The sequence below is a fragment of the Piliocolobus tephrosceles genome, chromosome 1 (assembly GCF_002776525.5).
Source record: "Piliocolobus tephrosceles isolate RC106 chromosome 1, ASM277652v3, whole genome shotgun sequence".
Lineage (NCBI taxonomy): Eukaryota > Metazoa > Chordata > Mammalia > Primates > Cercopithecidae > Piliocolobus > Piliocolobus tephrosceles.
The window spans coordinates 60279938-60298171 of NC_045434.1; the positions used below are offsets into that span (position 1 = coordinate 60279938).

The window sequence follows — 18234 nt, forward strand, 5'->3', positions numbered from 1 at the left end:
CAGCCTGAGACTCCACTCCCTTTGCAACCTCCTGGAGAAGATAACTTAGGGAAAGAATGTCACTGCTCAGAGGAAGCATCCCAAACCCCTCACTGATTTAGGAATTTAACACCATAGAGCAACAACCCCAGAAGGCAAGGCAATTGTCAGGAGGAATTAAACAGGCTAGTGCTGGACCCAGCCATCCGGTCCTGGCTCACACAGAGGTTGCTTTTCATGCCTTTTCCCTCTGTTAATTTGGCTTGTTTTCCAAACATGGGTCAAACAACCCCTCTTCAGAAGTGGCAGCAGCAGAAGGAAATGTTATTAAAAATGAGTCTGTTAGTGGGAATGGTGTGTGGATGAAGTCTTTGGGAGTTTTGGCTGCCAAATAAAGACTTTATTGTCATTCCTCCTTTCCCAAGCTCCCTCCCTCTCTCCTCTCCTCTCCTCCCTCCCTCCTCCCTCCTCTCCTCCCTCCCCCCTCCCTCCTCTCCTCCCCTCCCTCCCTAAGATCTGCCCCTCCCTCCCCCTAAGCTAACCTCCCCACCCCAATAGGATCTGGTGGAAGAAAAGTCAGGCAAACACAAGCACGCACACACCACTGGGAGATCAGATCTTCTAGCTGGCTCTCTGCTGCCACAGCTCCGCCGAAGGGAGGGGGTGGAAGAGGAGGACTAAACTCAGAGCTGAGAGGAGAGGCAGGTGTGTGCAGGTAAGCCCAGTCGGGAGATGGGCAGGAGACTGGGAAGAATCTTTCATCCAGTAAGTTTCCTCCTGATCTGTCCATTTACTGATGTAGTCTCTATCCTCTTACTCCTTCCTTCCTCCCACCTCTTTCTCCTCTCAAATGAGTTCAAATTTAGTCTTCCTAATTTCTTTCCTATAGCCTCTTCCTCCTCTTTTCATCACTCTATACCCCTATATTTGCTTGCTGCAAAAGTTAAGCTTTCCTGCTACAGATGTTTGTTGTAGCACAGTGAGCCACGCTGCACAAAGTGTCTCTACAGATCAGGTGTTTCCATAGAAACTGGACTCCAGAACCCATTTCTTTGCACCTTTTGTGTATTGTCACACATTGTGGAAGTCACACACAACACACAGAGGCTGCACTTTCACTACCACCACCCCACATGGCCATACAAAATGAAGACATCCTGTCCATTCACCTCTGCCCTCTGCATCTGACATGCAGAGCTAGACCGCATCGTCACCAGATACCAGCGGACACACACACACAGGCACACGTTTCCCGCATCTTGTCTCTCACCCTTTCACACACCTCCCCAGCTGTAAGAACAACGGCAAAGTATGTCTTCCCGTTGAGATGGCAGAGCCAGAAGAAAATCTTGCATCCCAAGTCCAGGCTGAATAGGGAGGAGATAAGCAAGAGTGGGAGCTGGAAGGGTTTCTTCATTATTTAGGGCTTGACTGGGTAGGAGCGGGAGAAAAGTGGCTTTTTCCAACCTGCACAGGGTCTTCTCAGCAGTTTTGAATCTCTGTCTCACTGGTCCAAACCACTTGGCTTTTGGAAAGAAAGAAAAGCAACCCAGTTCTCAATCCTTGCAGGTCCTAATTCCCAGCTCTGCGGACAGTTCATTTTTTATTTTTTATTTTTCCTGCAGGCAGCCAGAAAAATATTTTTCTTTAAAGCCGTTCTGAAATTATTCCAACCATTCAGGTTGGCAAAAGGTCCTGTGGCAGAGGAGAAAAAAAAAAGGCGGCAGTTCCTTAAGCAGTTGGGGAGGGGAAAACTGAAGGGTGGCCCCTCTCCTGCTCCCCTGCTCATTCCTCTCCATTAATAGAGAGGGGCTGTCCCAAGGCAGGCAGGGTGGCGGGAGATCAGGGTCCCACACACAGCTCCTCTTCACAATCACCTGAGGGCAGGAGAGGGAGGAGTGTGGAAGGCTTACTAAAAATACAGATGTCAGCTCTCACTACAGATCTACTGAATCAAGACCCAGGAGTCTCGTTTTAATACTTCAGGAAATTCTGATGGTCCACCAGGGCTTGAGAATCAGGGGCCTGAGAGAGAGCTTTGCTGTAATTTTTAAGCCCAAGACTCTGGCAGTGTTAGCTGGGCAGAAGGACCGTGTCCTGGAAAAGGAGCTCCAGAGTGTCCCAAATAGGCCATCCCTTTTTTTGGGGAGTGGGAGTAAACAGGGTAGAGCTGTCTCCCTCTCTCCTCCTTGCAAGCACAAGCAGCCATATATACCGCAGAGGAACATTCCGGTCAGAAAGTTCCCCCAAGATGGCTCCACAGAGCTTCTGTTTCCCCTCACTTGCTCATCTGCCTGCCGCAGGACCCCAGGAGCACGTGCTGGGCTCTTCCCCTGACGCTTCTAGGTACCTGCTCCTCCTGCCCAGCAGCCGCCTGTCTGGGCTCTCACAGAGGGTGGGCCGAACACTTTCTTCATTCCCCCTCCACCTCCCTCGTGGGCAACCCCATTTATCGGGCATGTGAGTGAAGCATTTCAAGGCTGGAAGGGGCGAAAAGCTGGGTGCAAAAGGCTGGGAGAAGTCAGGAATCACAGTGGAACTCCACGGCCTGCTGAAGAAGGCAGACTTGCACCTTCTCTGGCCAGTATCCCCTCACCTGTTGCAGAACACATGGGTGAGAAGGTGGTGAATGACAGGAACTCTCATTTACTGCTGGTGGGAAGGCAAAATGATAAAGCCATTTTGAAAGACAAAAAAAAAAAAAAGACAAAAAAAGAAAGACAGAACAAGCTTTCCCTAGGTGGCTGGGGGCTTCCAGAGTCTCCTCGCTCGATTAGTTGTTTCTGAGACCCAAGTGTGATCTCACAAAGCCACAAAGGGCAGGAAGTTGCTCTGTGTGGAAGAGCTGGTACCCCACCCGCAAGGATCCCTGCCTTTGAGCAGTGCATGGGGGCTGCCCTCTAGCCAGGCTGGAGGGAAAGAGACCCCATTACTTTGAAATAGTATCAACAAAACCTTAACATTCACAGAACACTCACTTTGCATGTATTGACTCATTTAACTCTCAAAACAGAAAAGAATGTGTTAATATGCCCATTTTACAGAGGAGAAAAGCAATTGCTTTGCCTAAGCCTACCCAGCTAAGCATCTGAAGAACTGCAGGGTTGGGTCTCAGATCTATAACTACTCAAGGCATCAGACACACTCTTCTAGGCTTTCTTCAAGGGTTGGAGATGCTGGGGGAGCGGGGCAGAGAAGGATATGGTAGGTGGCAGGCTGTCAGAGAAAAGTCGTCTCACCCTGGTTTCTTCCCCACCACTCAGAATGGAAAACTTGCTCTTCTAGACTAGTGGCCTGAGGCCAGAAAATCTTCATTCTGTTTACACTTTGCCTTGTGGTAGACACTGGGGAGACAGATGGTCTCTCCATAATAGTGTTATTTTTATTTTTAGCACTTTTTGATCTGCAGTGCATTTTAAAGCTGCTAACCACACTTGCTTCTGACAACTGGGTAAGGAATATAGGTATAGGGAAGATTCTGTTATTCCCATTTTACAGATAAGAAAACTGAGGCCCAGAACGGGGTTCACATCACTAGGTAGTGGTGGAGGGGCGAGAATCTTCTCTTCTAACTAGTATGCACCTAGCAGACTCTCCTCCCACTGCCCCAGGCAAGCTCATCCTTCTATCATTTCACCTTCCTAGAAAGGGGTGTCTTGAAGTCATCACGCCCCATAAGGCTGCTTTGTTATCTCAGGACCATATCAGTCCTAATGGGGGCCTTGAAAGGGCCTCAGGCTCACTCCTCTGCTAACTGTGCTCATAAATGGGCAAAGACTGCTTGATTCTCCCTGCTTTCAACCCCCTTCTGGACTACAGGAAGAGATAAAGAGAGCAGGATGGCTTTCAACATCTAGGTTGAGAACAGAAAGAAGGGAAAAAAGAGAGAGGGATGTTCCAATGTTCACAGGCACAGTGCTGGGTCAGAAGCAGCCCCATTCTCTACTGCAGGGTAGCTCTGGGTCAAGGCATGGAGGCCTAGGGGTGACCAATTAGACAGGAGATCTGACAAGTAAGAAGAATGCCAGCTCAGAGTGCAGAGTAACCCTGCTGCTAACCCTGCCTAGCCCTGGGAGACAAACCCAACCTCATTCCCAGCCCAACCTCAACCTCTCCATACAAAGCCAATTAGCCTTAAATAGCTGCTCCTAATGACTTGACCAATCCATCAGGACTTCCACCCATCCCTGCTCTGAGCAGAAACATTCCACCAGTCCTGGGTTTTAACAGTAAATTAATGAGAGAGATAGGGAAGGGGGCTATCCCACTTTAAAAATCAAGGAGTCCATGGGGGCGCTGTGGCTCACACCTGTAATCCCAGCACTTTGGGAGACTGAGGTGAGCAGATCACTTGAGCTCAGGGGTTTGGGACCAGCCTGGGCAACATGGTAAAACCCCATCTCTACAAAAAAGACAAAAATTAGCCTGGTGTGGTAGCGCATGCCTGTAGTCCCAGCTACTCAGGATGCTGTGATGGGAGGATCACCTGAGCCCAGAGAGGTTAAGGCTGTAGTGAGCTGTGATTGCACTACTGCACTTTAGCCTGATCAAAGGGAGACCCTGTATCACCAAAAAAAAAAAAAAAAAAAAAAATCAAAGCGTCTCTCTGGATAATCTGCTCTTTATAAACAAATAGATGAGTAAGTAAGCCTCTGCCACTTGCAGGTATTTTGCACTTTATAACATGCCTTCAAATGCATGATCTCATTTGATCCTCACACAGATGAGAAGCCTGGGTTGGAGAGTCAGAGCCAGGAGTCAAGCCCAGATCCACAATAATTGGAATTGAAATTAGAATTTAAAACTCTCTTAGGGGCTGGGCACAGTGGCTCACACCTGTAATCCCAGCAATTTGAAAGGCCGAGGTGGGAGGACCACTTGAGCTTAGGAGTTCAAGACCAGCTGGGGCAAATAGTGAGACCCCCATCTCATTTTTGTTTAAAGTGAAAAAAGAAAAAAAAGAAATTAAAATTCTCTTAGGAAACGTTCTCAAATGTAGAGAGTGAGTGTTGGGTTGGGCAAAGCATTGCTTTTCTCTTCCATTAAGCAGCAGCTTTTCCAGAACTGATGGTGGAGAGCAGAACTGCATGCAGTTGGCTGTTGTAGGTGGTCAACAAACCTTCACTGATTGAGCAATGAGCAGAGCCCAGTAGAAAGCTGTGGGTGGAGAGGTGCACTTGCGAAAGCATAAGAAAAATTTAAAAACACACACAGACCCATCCTAAGGAATCTTATGATTGGACAGAATTTTCTAGAAGGCAGGAGTATAGAGTGAGGCTCTGAGGCTTTGTAGGAGGGACTATGACTACCCATGGAGTCCAGGTACCCTCAGTCTGTCACATGGATTCTGGTTTTAGAGACCTAGGACATCACGGAGCCCTGCCAGAGAGAATGGCTGTGCTGTCAGCTGTCACAACTTCTCATCCTGCCTCACGGCAAAGCTCCAGCAGGAAGAGGCATCACCCCACGAGAAAAGCCTTAGAAATGAACGCTATTTCCTTAAGAGAGAAGCATCCCTGCACTTGGAAGGGTTCTGATTCAGCCCTGGGGCTGAGGGAAGGGGAGGAGAGCACGTTCAGCTTCCCCACATAACTTGCTCCTGGGAGCGTTTCCTGGGGAACCTCCTATTGGCTCTGGGAGCAGCTTGGGTAGGCCCAGAGGTTTGGAATGTAAACAGATCAGAGGACTAGTGAAAAGACAAGTTACCAAAGGGTCTGGTGCTGCACACGGGGATGAGGAAGGCCTGTGTTCACTGTAGATGAGAAGGCGTGCGTGGTTAGCCTGCCGGCTGGAGCTATGAGTGACCTGCCTGTTCCTCTCACCCCTGACGATGAAGACCAGGCTGCCCTGGCACTGAGCCAAGGAACCCCCCCCCCCCCACCCACCCCAGCACAAGTCACAGCCACAATGCCTCACTGCTTTTGCTGGAAGCCCTGGGGAAATTGGTGCCCAGTCTCTGGCATATGCTTTCAGTGACAAAGGCAATGAAGGGATACAGGAAAACCCCACCAGTGCTGGGAGCCTCCTTGGGACAGGGCTTCTCACAGTACGAAAGATTTCTTGCTCATTTCTAGGCTTCTGGGTGATTAGAAAATACTTTTTTTTAATCAGGGTCATAAAAATTGAGGCTTTTAGAAAGGTTTGTTTTAGAATACTAATGCTTTAACCACTCCCTTAATTTATATGCAAGATGACTGTTCTGTTTTCCAGAAAATAACAGAACTTACACAATGTTAATTCATAGTTCACCAATTACAAGTGAAGTGGGGTTCAGCCAACAAGACTCAAGCTTAAAGTTTTGCAATTAATGCCTTCTCTTTTTCATCCTTGCAATGTATCTCTGAGAATGTTACATCCTTAACAGATTAAGCCAAAAACCTAACTGCAAGATCCTTTGTGATAGGAGGCCAGGGAAAATGGCCTTCCAGACCCCCTTGGAGAGGCCTGCCTTGGAAGAGACCACCTTAGAGGGAGGTGGAGAAGCAATAGAGGCTGAAGGACAGTCTCTGCCTTCCTTCCCTCCTGCCTTCCTTCTTTCCTTCCGATACTCAGTGTATTGCATAAGGGCTCACATATGCACACAGAGGATAAGTGAGTGAGTTTGCTTATGTGATGGGACCTGGAGAGGGGTGTGTGAGAGTGTGCAGACTGGGGGGTCAAGGGTGTGTGTGTGTGTGTGTCCATGTGCATAAGCTGCGGTGAGACACCCTCCACCCATCCATAGCTAAGCTCTTCTCTTTCCAGGTTCTTGTCACATTCAGCTTCTCCTGAGCATCTGTCCTAGAATTTAGCAGCTGTGAGTGGCTTCTGTTGTCTTCCTTTGATCAAAGCCAGCAAGGAGCCAGGCACTGGGTCAAGCAAGAAAAGAGTCGAAGCTGACATGGGTTCAGAGGGAAGGCAGGAGAGGCAGAGTGTCTGAATCAGCACAGTGATCACAGGGTCCAGACGCAAGCTGGGGACATACTCCAGCCCACCCTATCTCAGAGAAGCTTCTATCCCCAGTGTGTCCAGACCTCGAAGCAGTGGAAGGGGCACCCCAATTCTGAGGAAGAGGCAAGGAGGGCCAGTTGAAGCAATGTGAGAATGTGGATCCCGGCTGGGGGTGTCATAGGAATGATAGCCTTGGAGAGGGGAAGGTATAGGGCATCCCCTCCAGGGACCCTTCCTAGCCTAGGTCAGGGGGATGCCCGTGGGAGCTGCCTATTTCTGTCTGCAATCATGAGTCTGTTGTTATTTCCCCAGTTTCAGTTCAACTCAAACCACATGGCCTTATCTGGAGGGTCATCAGGGCCAACGGGAAGGAAGGCAACACCAAAACATCCTTCAGCTGCATATTTCAATGTCACTGAGGCTAGTGGGAGGTTCTTCTTGATATCCCACCTCAATACCACCAACTCCAAAGGATATGGGAGAAGCAATATCTGATCAAAAGAAAGGAAAGTGTTTTCTCCACATCTTTCAGTCCCTTCCCTGTTTATTTTCCTGGGAGCCTCCACATCTGGGGAGACATTCTTGGCATGTTTCCCAATGGCAAAGACGAGCCTTCTCTGAGCCAAGTGCAGGGAGTAGGGAGAGGGGTGAGGAGGCCCAGAGCATCTATGAGCCAGGGTGGATGCAAAGGTGTTGGCAGCACTTCCCTCCCTTCCCAAGATCCCACTAGCTCTCCTCTGGAAGGGAGGAGGCCTTGGTTCTTGTCCTGGGTCTGCTGTTAAATAGCATCCTGGCCTTGGCAAGCCACTTCTTCCCTCCAGTCCTCAGTTTTGTAAACGGTGGGGTCTGCAGTTGATTGGTGGATTTCAAGCCATTTTCAGCAAAGAAACATGTCCCCCTCCCTCCCCACACCAAATGAATGCTTTGGGTAAACCTCATTATATATAATAGGTTTTTTAAAAAGAGAGCTGCTGAGGTTGGCACAGGGATGGGTTGAAGGTACCCCAGGGCCATCTCCTCAATCTCCTCCCCACAGGGGTGCTCCACAGAAATGAAGGCAGAGTTGGAAAACCACTATGTTATGGGATCTTTAAGGACTTTTCTGGATTTAACCAGGACTATGGTACATAGTCCTAACTATGGACTATGGTTCATACATCCATTAGGATGTTCATACATCCTAATATCCCTCTCATGAAGACACTGATGATTTTCTCAGCCTGTGAATGGGAGGACTGAGGGCCAGAGTGGTTAAGGATCTTCTCTGATAAGCCCCAGGTCTCCTGACTCCAAGTCCAGTGTCCTTTCTTTCTTTCTTTCTTTCTTTTTTTTTTTTTTTTGACAGAGTTTTGTTCTTGTTGCCCAGGCTGGAGTGCATTGGTGCAATCTCGGCTCACTGCAACCTCCTCCTGGGTTCAAGAGATTCTCCTGCCTCAGCCTCCCAAGTAGCTGGGATTACAGGTGTCCACCACCACACCCTAATTTTTTGTATTTAGTAGAGACGGGGTTTCTCCATGTTGGCCAGGCTGATCTCGAACTCCTGACCTCAAGTGATCCACCTGCCTTGGTCTCCCAAAGTGCTGGGATTACAGGTGTGCACATCACTGCCCCAGCCCCAGCCCCAATGTGCTTTTTTTTTTTTTTTTTTTTTTTTGAGACAGAGTCTCACTCTATCTCCCAGGCTGGAGTGCAGTGGAGTGATCTCAGCTCATTGCAAGCTCCTCCTCCCATGTTCACGCCATTCTCCTGCCTCAGCCTCCGGAGTAGCTGGGACTACAGGAGCCCTCCACCACACCCAGCTAATTTTTTGTATTTTTAGTAGAGATGTTTCTAACATCTCTGTTAGAAACAAGATGTTTCACCATGTTAGCCAGGATGGTCTCGATCTCCTGACCTCGTGATCTGCCCACCTCAGCCTCCCAAAGTGCTGGGATTACAGGCATGAGCCACCGCGCCCAGCCCCCAGTGTGCTTTCTACCAGCACGCCCCCTACCCTCTTCAAAGCAGGCTCAACACATCAAGTGGCTAAGCCAATGGCCAAGGAATCCAGAGCCTCAAACCTTTGTTACTCCCTCACCTGCTGGGTACAGGCAAACAAGGAGATGCTTCTACAGCTCCCCGAGCTCTGCCCATCTTCCCTGGAGCTCTAGTTCTACCCAATTCTGGCTTCAAAAACATGACATCTAGTTACTGAGGGCCCAAGGCTAAGGACCTCCTGTGTCTTCTCCCTGCAGGTGTATCACCTGGATCATGAGGTCACCCCTCTGCTGGCTCCTCCCACTTCTCATCTTGGCCTCAGTGGCCCAAGGCCAGTCAACAAGACGACCAAGACCCGGGACTGGGCCCGGGCGCAGACCCAGGCCCAGGCCCAGGCCCACACCCAGCTTTCCTCAGCCTCATGAACCAGCAGAGCCAACAGACCTGCCTCCTCCCCTCCCTCCAGGCCCTCCATCTGTCTTCCCTGACTGTCCTCGCGAGTGCTACTGCCCCCCTGATTTCCCATCTGCCCTCTACTGTGATAGCCGCAACCTGCGAAAGGTCCCTGTCATCCCGCCCCGCATCCATTACCTCTATCTCCAGAACAACTTCATCACTGAGCTCCCGCTGGAGTCCTTCCAGAATGCCACAGGCCTGCGATGGATTAACCTGGACAACAACCGAATCCGCAAGATAGACCAGAGGGTGCTGGAGAAATTGCCTGGCCTGGTGTTCCTCTACATGGAGAAGAACCAGTTGGAAGAGGTCCCCTCAGCCCTGCCCCGGAACCTGGAGCAGTTGAGGCTGAGCCAGAACCACATCTCCAGAATCCCACCTGGTGTCTTCAGCAAGCTGGAGAACCTGCTGCTCCTGGATCTCCAGCATAACAGGCTGAGCGACGGCGTCTTCAAGCCCGACACTTTCCAGGGCCTCAAGAACCTCATGCAGCTCAACCTGGCCCACAATATCCTGAGAAAGATGCCGCCCAGGGTCCCTACCGCCATTCACCAGCTCTACCTGGACAGCAACAAGATTGAGACCATCCCTAACGGATATTTCAAGAGTTTTCCCAATCTTGCCTTCATTCGGCTTAACTACAACAAGCTGACAGACAGGGGACTCCCCAAGAACTCCTTTAACATCTCCAACCTGCTCGTGCTCCACCTGTCGCACAACAGGATCAGCAGTGTGCCCGCAATCAACAACAGGCTGGAACACCTGTACCTCAACAACAACAGCATCGAGAGTGAGTGGGGTGGGCCAGGGCGGGGCCGAAGGCAAGGATGTTGGCTTGTGTAGCGCCTCCACCCTCTCTAGGGAGTCTCAGGGTGGGGTGGTACAAAAAGCATCCACTTTGGCACTGGACTTCAATTTATGGCCTTGCCACTTGCTATCTGGGCGACCTTGAAAAGATATTTGACCTCTCTGGGAAGTTTCCTCATCTGTAAAGTGAGAATGGTAATAATACCTTCTATCACGAAGGTGATATGAGGATGTAATAGTTTAATATGGAGAAAGTGCCCAGAATACCACACCTGGAGGGTCATAGGTTTTCTTCCTCCATTCTTCCTCAGTCCCAGTTCCTTGGCAACTGGATCTATAGGTAGGGTAGACATGGAATATACTCCTGGACATTATACTAAAGACAGAAAAGAGACATTTTAATACCTATCCTGAAATGTCCTGGGCCGGCCCTCTGCAGAAACCTGCCCCTGTGGGAGGATGCTTCTTCCCAACCCTGAGCCTGGGTTTTTATTCAGGATACGCAACTGGTAAAAACGTGGCAGTCAGGAAAAGAAGGTCTGTATGCTGGTGCTTTCTGAATCTATCTGGAAGGGTGCAATGTTTAGGTGGACTTAAGGGAGAGTTTGCCTGACTGACATTTATAGGGTCCTGAACTTGGAGTATCAGTTGCAGCCCAGGAGAGGAGGTTGGAAGTTGCAGTTTTGCTTCAATCAAAAATTTCAACTCTGAGTAGAGCATCAGCAGAAAGTTTTAGAAGTGAAATAATATTTTCTGGTCCTTGAACAAAATCAGCCTACATTCACACAAGGGATGCAGCAGCAGAAGGAAAGAGAGGGATTCAGGGAGAAGAGAAGGACCCTTAGAAAGATATTTGGGGATCCTTAGGTTCCAAGCCAAAGAATGAGAGGGAGATTGTTGGTGTCTCTACCGACACCAACAATGGGCGAATAGATTTGTTCACTCATTTGGGATAATTTCAAGAAGTAGGGGAGGATTTTTTTTTAATCTTACAAAAAAAAAAAAAAAAAGTGAAAAGGGGAAGACTGTCTAATTTTACCCTGGAGACAGTACACTAAAATAAAACACATTACCCCCAGGAAGCTATGAGGCCGAAATACAGACAGAAAGGATACCTTGATTAATAAATGGCTGATAGGTCTCTACCAGATTATGGAAGAACAGGTTGCTAGAAGATATCCCAGCCTTCTAAGGTTGAAGTGAGAGAACTCACACCTCAGCCACATGGGCCCACCCCATCCAGCCTGTCTCCTGTGTCTTTCACAGACAGAATGGGCTGAGTGGGGCCTAGGTCAGTGTGACAATTACGTTCTTCACAATGACCATAATGCTGCCACTGGTACTGTCCTCAAACAGCTTGCAAAATGCCTTTGCCAACATTCTCTCCCCTGATTACAGGGCAGGCACCACTCTTACCATTTCACAGATTGAAGAACTCAGCATCAGTGTGGATAGGCAACAGCCAGCCCCAAGCTCATAAGAGAAAACCCCTGTGTCAGGGCACTTCTGCTACTCCAATGGTGAAGGAGAAAGAGGAGGAAAAGGAAGAGGAAGACAATTACAATGAAGGTGATGCCTACTCTTCCTCCTTCTCCTCCTCCTCCATAAATAAGTGAGACAAGGCTTAGGGAGAATAAAACAGTTCATTTAAATGCTGGCATGCCTGGTGCCACCGGCATCTAACAAGATGTGATGGAGGAAATGGAATCTCAGGCCACAGACCCTTCAGAATCAGTAGGCTCATCATGTCCCTGGGGCTCCAGAGCTCTCCCCAGACCCTCTTTCCTCTTCCTGTCATCCCTGTTTCAGTTACCATCTTTTGCCCATCCTCATGTCTCACATCCAATTCAAAGGAAAACCTGCAGAGTGATTTTCACATCCATCTGCTGGCTTCAGATCTCACCTTACTCCATAGCTTCTCCACACTGTAGCCAGATTCATCTTTGTACAGCATAAACCTGAACATAGGGATCCCTAAGGACCCTTCCAGATTTAACACTCCAGGATACCATGGTTCAAGTATCCTATTAATAACATTGCTCTCATAAAGACAGTCCTGTTCACTGCCATTCCTCAGACCACAGACCAAAAGCCTCTTAGTGAAAGACTGTTTGAAAGCCTAACTACCTTCCCAGCTTATTCTCCTTAGTACACCACATTGCACTATTACTATTCCCAGATTCGCCCACAAGCAGAATTTTGGCCTCCACAACTTCATTCAAAGATTCCTCTATCAGAACACCATCCCCCAGGTCTCCACCTGTTGTAATCCTACCTATTCTTGAAGGCCCGGTTCAAAATTTACTTCCAATTCTCTAGAGTGAACTTGTAATAACAGTTGTTGATCAATTCCAACTTAACTCAATTTACAAATGAGTAAACTGAGTCTGGAGGTCAAGGCAGCTCATCTATGATCACACATTCCCAAAGCTAGCCAGTTTCAGAGAGAAGTCTACAGTCCTTGCTCTCGGGTGTCCTCCCCCTTCCGCTTCCTCATCTTGGCCGCCAGCCTCCACTCCCCGCTGATTTCTCGTCTTCTTTTTCCTTAGAAATCAACGGAACCCAGATTTGCCCCAACAACCTAGTGGCGTTCCATGACTTCTCCTCGGACCTGGAGAACGTTCCACACCTGCGCTACCTGCGGCTGGATGGGAACTACCTGAAGCCGCCCATCCCGCTGGACCTCATGATGTGCTTCCGCCTCCTGCAGTCCGTGGTCATCTAGGCCCTACTCCGCCACCGGATCTGCTCTGACCGCACTTGAAGGCTGGGGCCCAGGCGCCTGTGCCCGCCATTCATTTTCTCTCTCTCCCTTTCTTGCTCCCAGCTTTGCCTCCCTTATCCCACCCTCGAGGCAGGGAAAAACCATCTATTCTTCTGCAGCCTCAGGAGCGAGACTTCCAAGGGCTCGGTTTGGTCCCACCCAGTTGAAAGACACCCAGTGCACACCCAAACTCCTGGCCTTCTGTGGTTTCCCTTTGTTCCAGAAACACAGATGTGTCTAAAGACTTGGTGTCCCCTTCCCTCTCCTCCCCCACCCGCCACTCCTGAGTACATCTGGGCCGTGGACTGACATCTGATCTTGGTCCTGGCCGAGCAAGCAGCCCGGAGGTTCAGAAAGTCCCCCTGGGGACTCCTCCATCTTGGGCAGCTCTGGCTCAAACAGGCCGAGAAACCCAGTTCTCCTGGGCCAAGGATCCCTTCTGGCAAAGCTGCTGCTCCGCCGCCCGGTTCCCCGGCACCAGACATCGCCCTGGCCCTGCTGGCCCGGGTCTCCGGGAAGGAGGAGCGAGGGAATGACGGAGGTGGGGTGCAGGGTCAGGGCTCCCGCAGGGGCCTGCATCTGGCCAGCAGGTCACAGGGATGCGCAGGGGGACCCCTTCTGTTCCAGAGTGAACATAGCACACACTCTCCTGGCTGGGCCTCAGAGGGAACAGCCAAGGAGAAGAATGGCCCAAGGAACTAGGAAGCAGCCATGGGAGAGGGGAGGGGTTCAAGCCCGGATGGGCCCGCGTGGCGTCGATGGGTCCTGCGGCCCCCTTGCCCAACCTCGGGTTTAGAGAGCAGCGTTCACAGTGTTTGTGTGGGGGCGGGGGAGGGAAGAGGCAGCAGCCCCGCCCCCGCCATCTGTTCTCCATCAGTGTGCGCGGCCCAGCCTTTTCCACCCCCGGGAGGCGGCTCCTGAGAAACAGGGAAGAAGGGGCGGAGCACCTGGACATCTCCCAGAAGCCCCTCCACGTTTGAAAATGCGCCTCCTCCCCGGAGACAGACGCGTGGGTGCCACCTAGTGGTTGGTGGAGGTAACAGCTGGCCCCAGTCTTCCGCCTGGCCCTCTTCCTGGGGTGATTTTCCTCGGTGGAGGAGGCCAGTGGGGTCCCAACATGGAATAACCGTGGGCCGTATGTATGGTGTCGCTCTCCTCTAAGGTCTAACGGGCACAAACGTCCCCAGGCTGGGCTCATTCCCATCGTGAGTGAGCCCAGGTGAGGACACAATCGGTTCCCGTTTGTTGTATGCCCTTTCCGGGTTCCTTCTCAGCTCCCTCATCTGTAAACCGAGGAGGTGGATAAGATGCTCCTGCCCGGACGTGGTGGCTCAGGTCTGTAATCCCAGCACTTTGGGAGGCCGAGGCGGGCGGATTATTGCCTGAGCTCAGGAGTTCGAAACCACCTGGGCAAACAGGGGAACCCCCCCCCCCCCCACCCCACCCCCGTCTCTACTAAAATACAAAAAAAAATTAGCCAGGTGTAGTGGCGCGTGCCTGTAATCCCAGCTACTAGGAGGCTGAGGCGGGAGAATCGCTTGAGCCCGGGAGGCGGAGGTTGCAGTGAGCCGGGATTGTGCCACTGCACTCCAGCTTGGGCGACAGAGTGAGACTCCGTCTCAAAAAAGAAAAAAAAAAAGGTGTTCCTCTGAGGTCCCTCCTGCGCTCATCTTCTGAGTCTGGGGCTCCACACCTTAAATCATACTCGAATGCAGGACAAGTCCTAAATATTTGCCCCTTCCCTTGAGTAATTTATTTTCTGTATGGACTGTCTCTCCCCTAGAGGCTTCCCCACCCTCCATGCCTGGCCCAGGTGAGCGGCTTGGCAGGTCTCCAAGTGGAACCCGGTCCAGACAAGGCTGCCTCGACTTCACCTTCCCCCCTGACTTCCTCCAAGGGATGCTGCCCCTTCTTAGCCCCCTACGTGTGTATGTTGGTGGGAGGCACAGGGGATGGATGTTCTAGAAATGAGTAAGACACAGTGCCCACCCCAAGTTAGGATGAAAAATGTTCCAGAGGTTTTTAAGAAATTGGATTAAGCTGGGTCCCTGACTTCAAGAAATTCCCATTATGCTCCTTCTCGCCTCTCTCTTTTGCTAATTATGGAAAATAGGGCCCATTTCATCATAGCCTCCTTCCCCCGTGCTCCACTACAATCGCCGCATTCTTTTCTAGCTGCAGCTGGTTTCTCCAAGGCTCCTGCTTAAAGTCCATGCGTTATGGTGCGTTATGGCCGAAAGCAACCTGGTGCTTCGGCCTGGATAAGAGCTCCTTCTGCATCTTATTCACAGCTTGCAACCTCAGCCCCTTTGATGAGGCCCTCAGGGGAGAGGTCATTCCCTCCATCCTGCAAACCCAGACTCATTTAGCAGCAACGCAATCACATTCATCCCACTGCCCAATCTAGACTATGTCTGCTCTCCATCGCCCTCTGCAGCTCTAAGCCAAAGGGGATGCAAGGTAAATTGGCTTTACAGGCTCCCCTCCCCCAAACACACACACAATGGGCTGGTTTCTTTTGAGTTTAAAAAAGCCCCCTTCTCCATGCACAAGTTCATTCCCTCCATGCTGTTGTCATCGACATATACAGGTGTGTATGTAGGTGTACATGTGTACTCTGCACGTATATCTCTTCTCTCTTGAAGACCGTGTTAACTTTGTGAAATAACTTCCACATTTCAACACGCTTCACAGTAGAGGAAATAAAGTAATATGAAAAACACCCTGCTTGAACTCGACGGTGTGAAAAGGTCAAGAATAACACTTTAAAGTCATCTTGCCGGCTGGGCATGGTGGCTCATGCCTGTAATCCCAGCACTTTGGGAGGCCAAAGCGGGCAGATTGCCTGAGGTCAGGAGTTCAAGACCAGCCTGGCCAACATAGTGAAACCCCTTCTCTTCTCAAAATACAAAATTTGGCCGGGTGTAGTGGTGCATGCCTGTAGTCCCAACTACTTGGGAGGCTGAGGCAGGATAATTGCTTGAACCCGGGAGGCAGAAGTTGCAGTAAGCCGAGATTGCACCACTGCACTCCAGCCTAGCAGACAAAATGAGACTTCATCTCAAAATAAATAAATAAAAATATAAATAAAGTCACCTTGCCACCCACCCCCTACCGTTGAGCCACCATGCCAAGCCCCAAAGCCTCTTACTTGCTCTAACAAAATGAGTGGAGAAAAGATTATATTCTTAAGAAATTCCTATGAAAGCTATCCTAAAGCCTTTTCTTTCTTTTTTCTTCATATTTTTTAATAAAGGCAGGGTCTCATTATGTTGCCCAGGCTGGTCTGGAACTCCTGGCCTCAAGTGATCCTCCCACCTTGGCCTCCCCAAAGTGCTGGGATTACAGGTGTGAGCCACTGTGCCGAGCCCCAAAGCCTTTTCTTGGAGGATCTCTCCCAAACTCACAAGCCTCATGAAAAATTAATCCTCAATTCCACAAGACTGCCCACACACAGACCAAATATCTATATATATATTCCTAAAGTCAGACCAGAAATTTAACAACTGCATTTGAAACCCAAAGCCTCAAGTTCTTTCAACCCACACGTACTAAATTGTTGGGGGTCTCCCAGGAGCTCTGTACCGAGGCAGACACAGAAAGACACAAAACGGTCGTCTTTCCTGCCCAAGTGAAGCTTACAGACTAACTGGGGAGATGTAGTGTGCATACAAAACAGTAAAAGAGGTGTCTCGAGGGCAGAGAACATAGAGCCAAGTCATCTGGAATGGTCTACATGCCATGCGGAAGTCCACAGAAGGGTTAGAACAGGGTGTCCTCTCTTCCAAGGGAAGGTTGGTGCAAAAGTGGGGTTCCTGACCCTCCCAGCCTACACCATCTTCTTTAGAAGAGAACTGCCAGGTGACGCCCTCGCTGCTGCTGCCTGGCTACTAAACATCTACTTCGGTTCACTTCACAGATGTTCAGCAGACATCGGTCACATGCCAGGTCCCCCTGTAAGCATTCAACGATGGGTAATATACACAGCGGCACAGCCCTGAGGAACTCTACCTTGGTAAAGGGAAAGAAATCCATGAATGCATACCTCTGGATACCTCTGTGTCCTAAGCGTTTGTAATAACGCTGTGTATGAACAGCATAGAGGAGAGGGCTTTTCCCTCTACCTGAGGAAAACCAGAAAGGCTCCTACCATGTGAGCTGGCTCTTAAGGGATAAATCAGGTTTTGCCAGGTGGACAAAAGAAAAAAAGACGCCATCTGGACGGGAAACAGCATGAGTACAAAGGTAGGAAGGTGTGGAGTCTACTCTGTGGGGCTTGTGTGTCTGAAAAAGAAGAGAGGGTCATGTTCCGGGCATGGAGTTATGTAGCTACAAGCCCTCAGCAGGGGATATACCCCCGTCCTCCAAAACACAGGAGGGTTCCTGAACTTCCCTGCCTCTCTCTCCCTGTCCATGAAAAGGGCAACAACAGGGTTGGCTGGCCAGACTTCTGTCCATACCACCTGCCACCTCCGATTCATCAATACGCCGTGTGCCTCTCCTAATGAGAGATTAGGATTAGGACGCCTCCCCCACCTCCTGCTTCCTTTGCCAGGCTCTCGGGGAGCTGGGCTGCCTGGAACAACAGTCTGCCGAGTTAGCCGTTTCCCCCCCAGGTCGCATGTATACATCCATGGACAGCCCCTTACATTCATGAGAACAAGAGCGTGTGACCTGCGAACTTGGGAAAGCAAGAGGAGAAGCTGGGAGAGGGTCTAGGATGTGAGCCTGTGTCTGGATGTGACTCCTGCTCCCTGCCGGGAGTGGGGGGAGCAGGTGTGTATGTATTGGGAAGGAACGATGGTGGGGATGCGGCAACCAGGCAGGGATGGCAGGACCGTGTGTGTCACTGGGAAAGCAGGGAGGGAGGGTGGGAGCGGGCGGTAGGGAGAGTGAATGAACACTCGTATTTGCATTTCTCCTAGGAATAAATGTGTGGGGTGGGAGGGGGGAAATCGCCTAGGCTGGCTGTGGGGGCGGAGGGCCTCTGGCTGCAAAGCCCAGGCTATGGAGAGAAGAGGGAGGCATACAGCCCACCAAATGTGCCATCTGCCTCCTGGGTGCCCTCCAGGATCCAGGACTATCTTTCGCTCCACCCAGCAGAGCCTCTGATGGTGTCTCTCCCCAGGTGGGGGGCTGCCAGGGGTACAGAAACATGCTCTTCTCTGGTGACCAGGCTCTTGGGCTGAGGGAAGCCCCCTCTCACACCAGCTGGTGCCCAGGAACACAGCAAGCCAAATGCTGCCCTCATGGGCCAGGCTATTAGATCTGCCTCTTCACCTGGTGTGCCAGGGCAGAGATGAGTTCTGCCAAGCCATCTG

The 18234-nt window shown here is 50.5% G+C and overlaps 1 protein-coding gene across 2 annotated transcripts; it reads left to right on the forward strand.

Annotated features, from left to right (window-relative positions):
* Positions 1–541: 541 nt before the first annotated feature.
* On the forward strand, positions 542–15635 carry PRELP (proline and arginine rich end leucine rich repeat protein). Of its 2 annotated transcripts, none has more exons than XM_023186992.3 (3): positions 542–684; positions 9144–10132; positions 12699–15635. In XM_023186992.3, exons 2-3 carry the CDS (start codon positions 9160–9162, stop codon positions 12872–12874), a joined length of 1149 nt encoding a protein of 382 aa, XP_023042760.1. In that variant the 5' UTR covers positions 542–684; positions 9144–9159; the 3' UTR covers positions 12875–15635. The 2 variants fall into 2 exon arrangements, with proteins under 2 accessions (XP_023042760.1, XP_023042759.1); XM_023186991.3 differs by having other exon boundaries at positions 544–694.
* The last annotated feature ends 2599 nt before the right edge of the window (positions 15636–18234 follow it).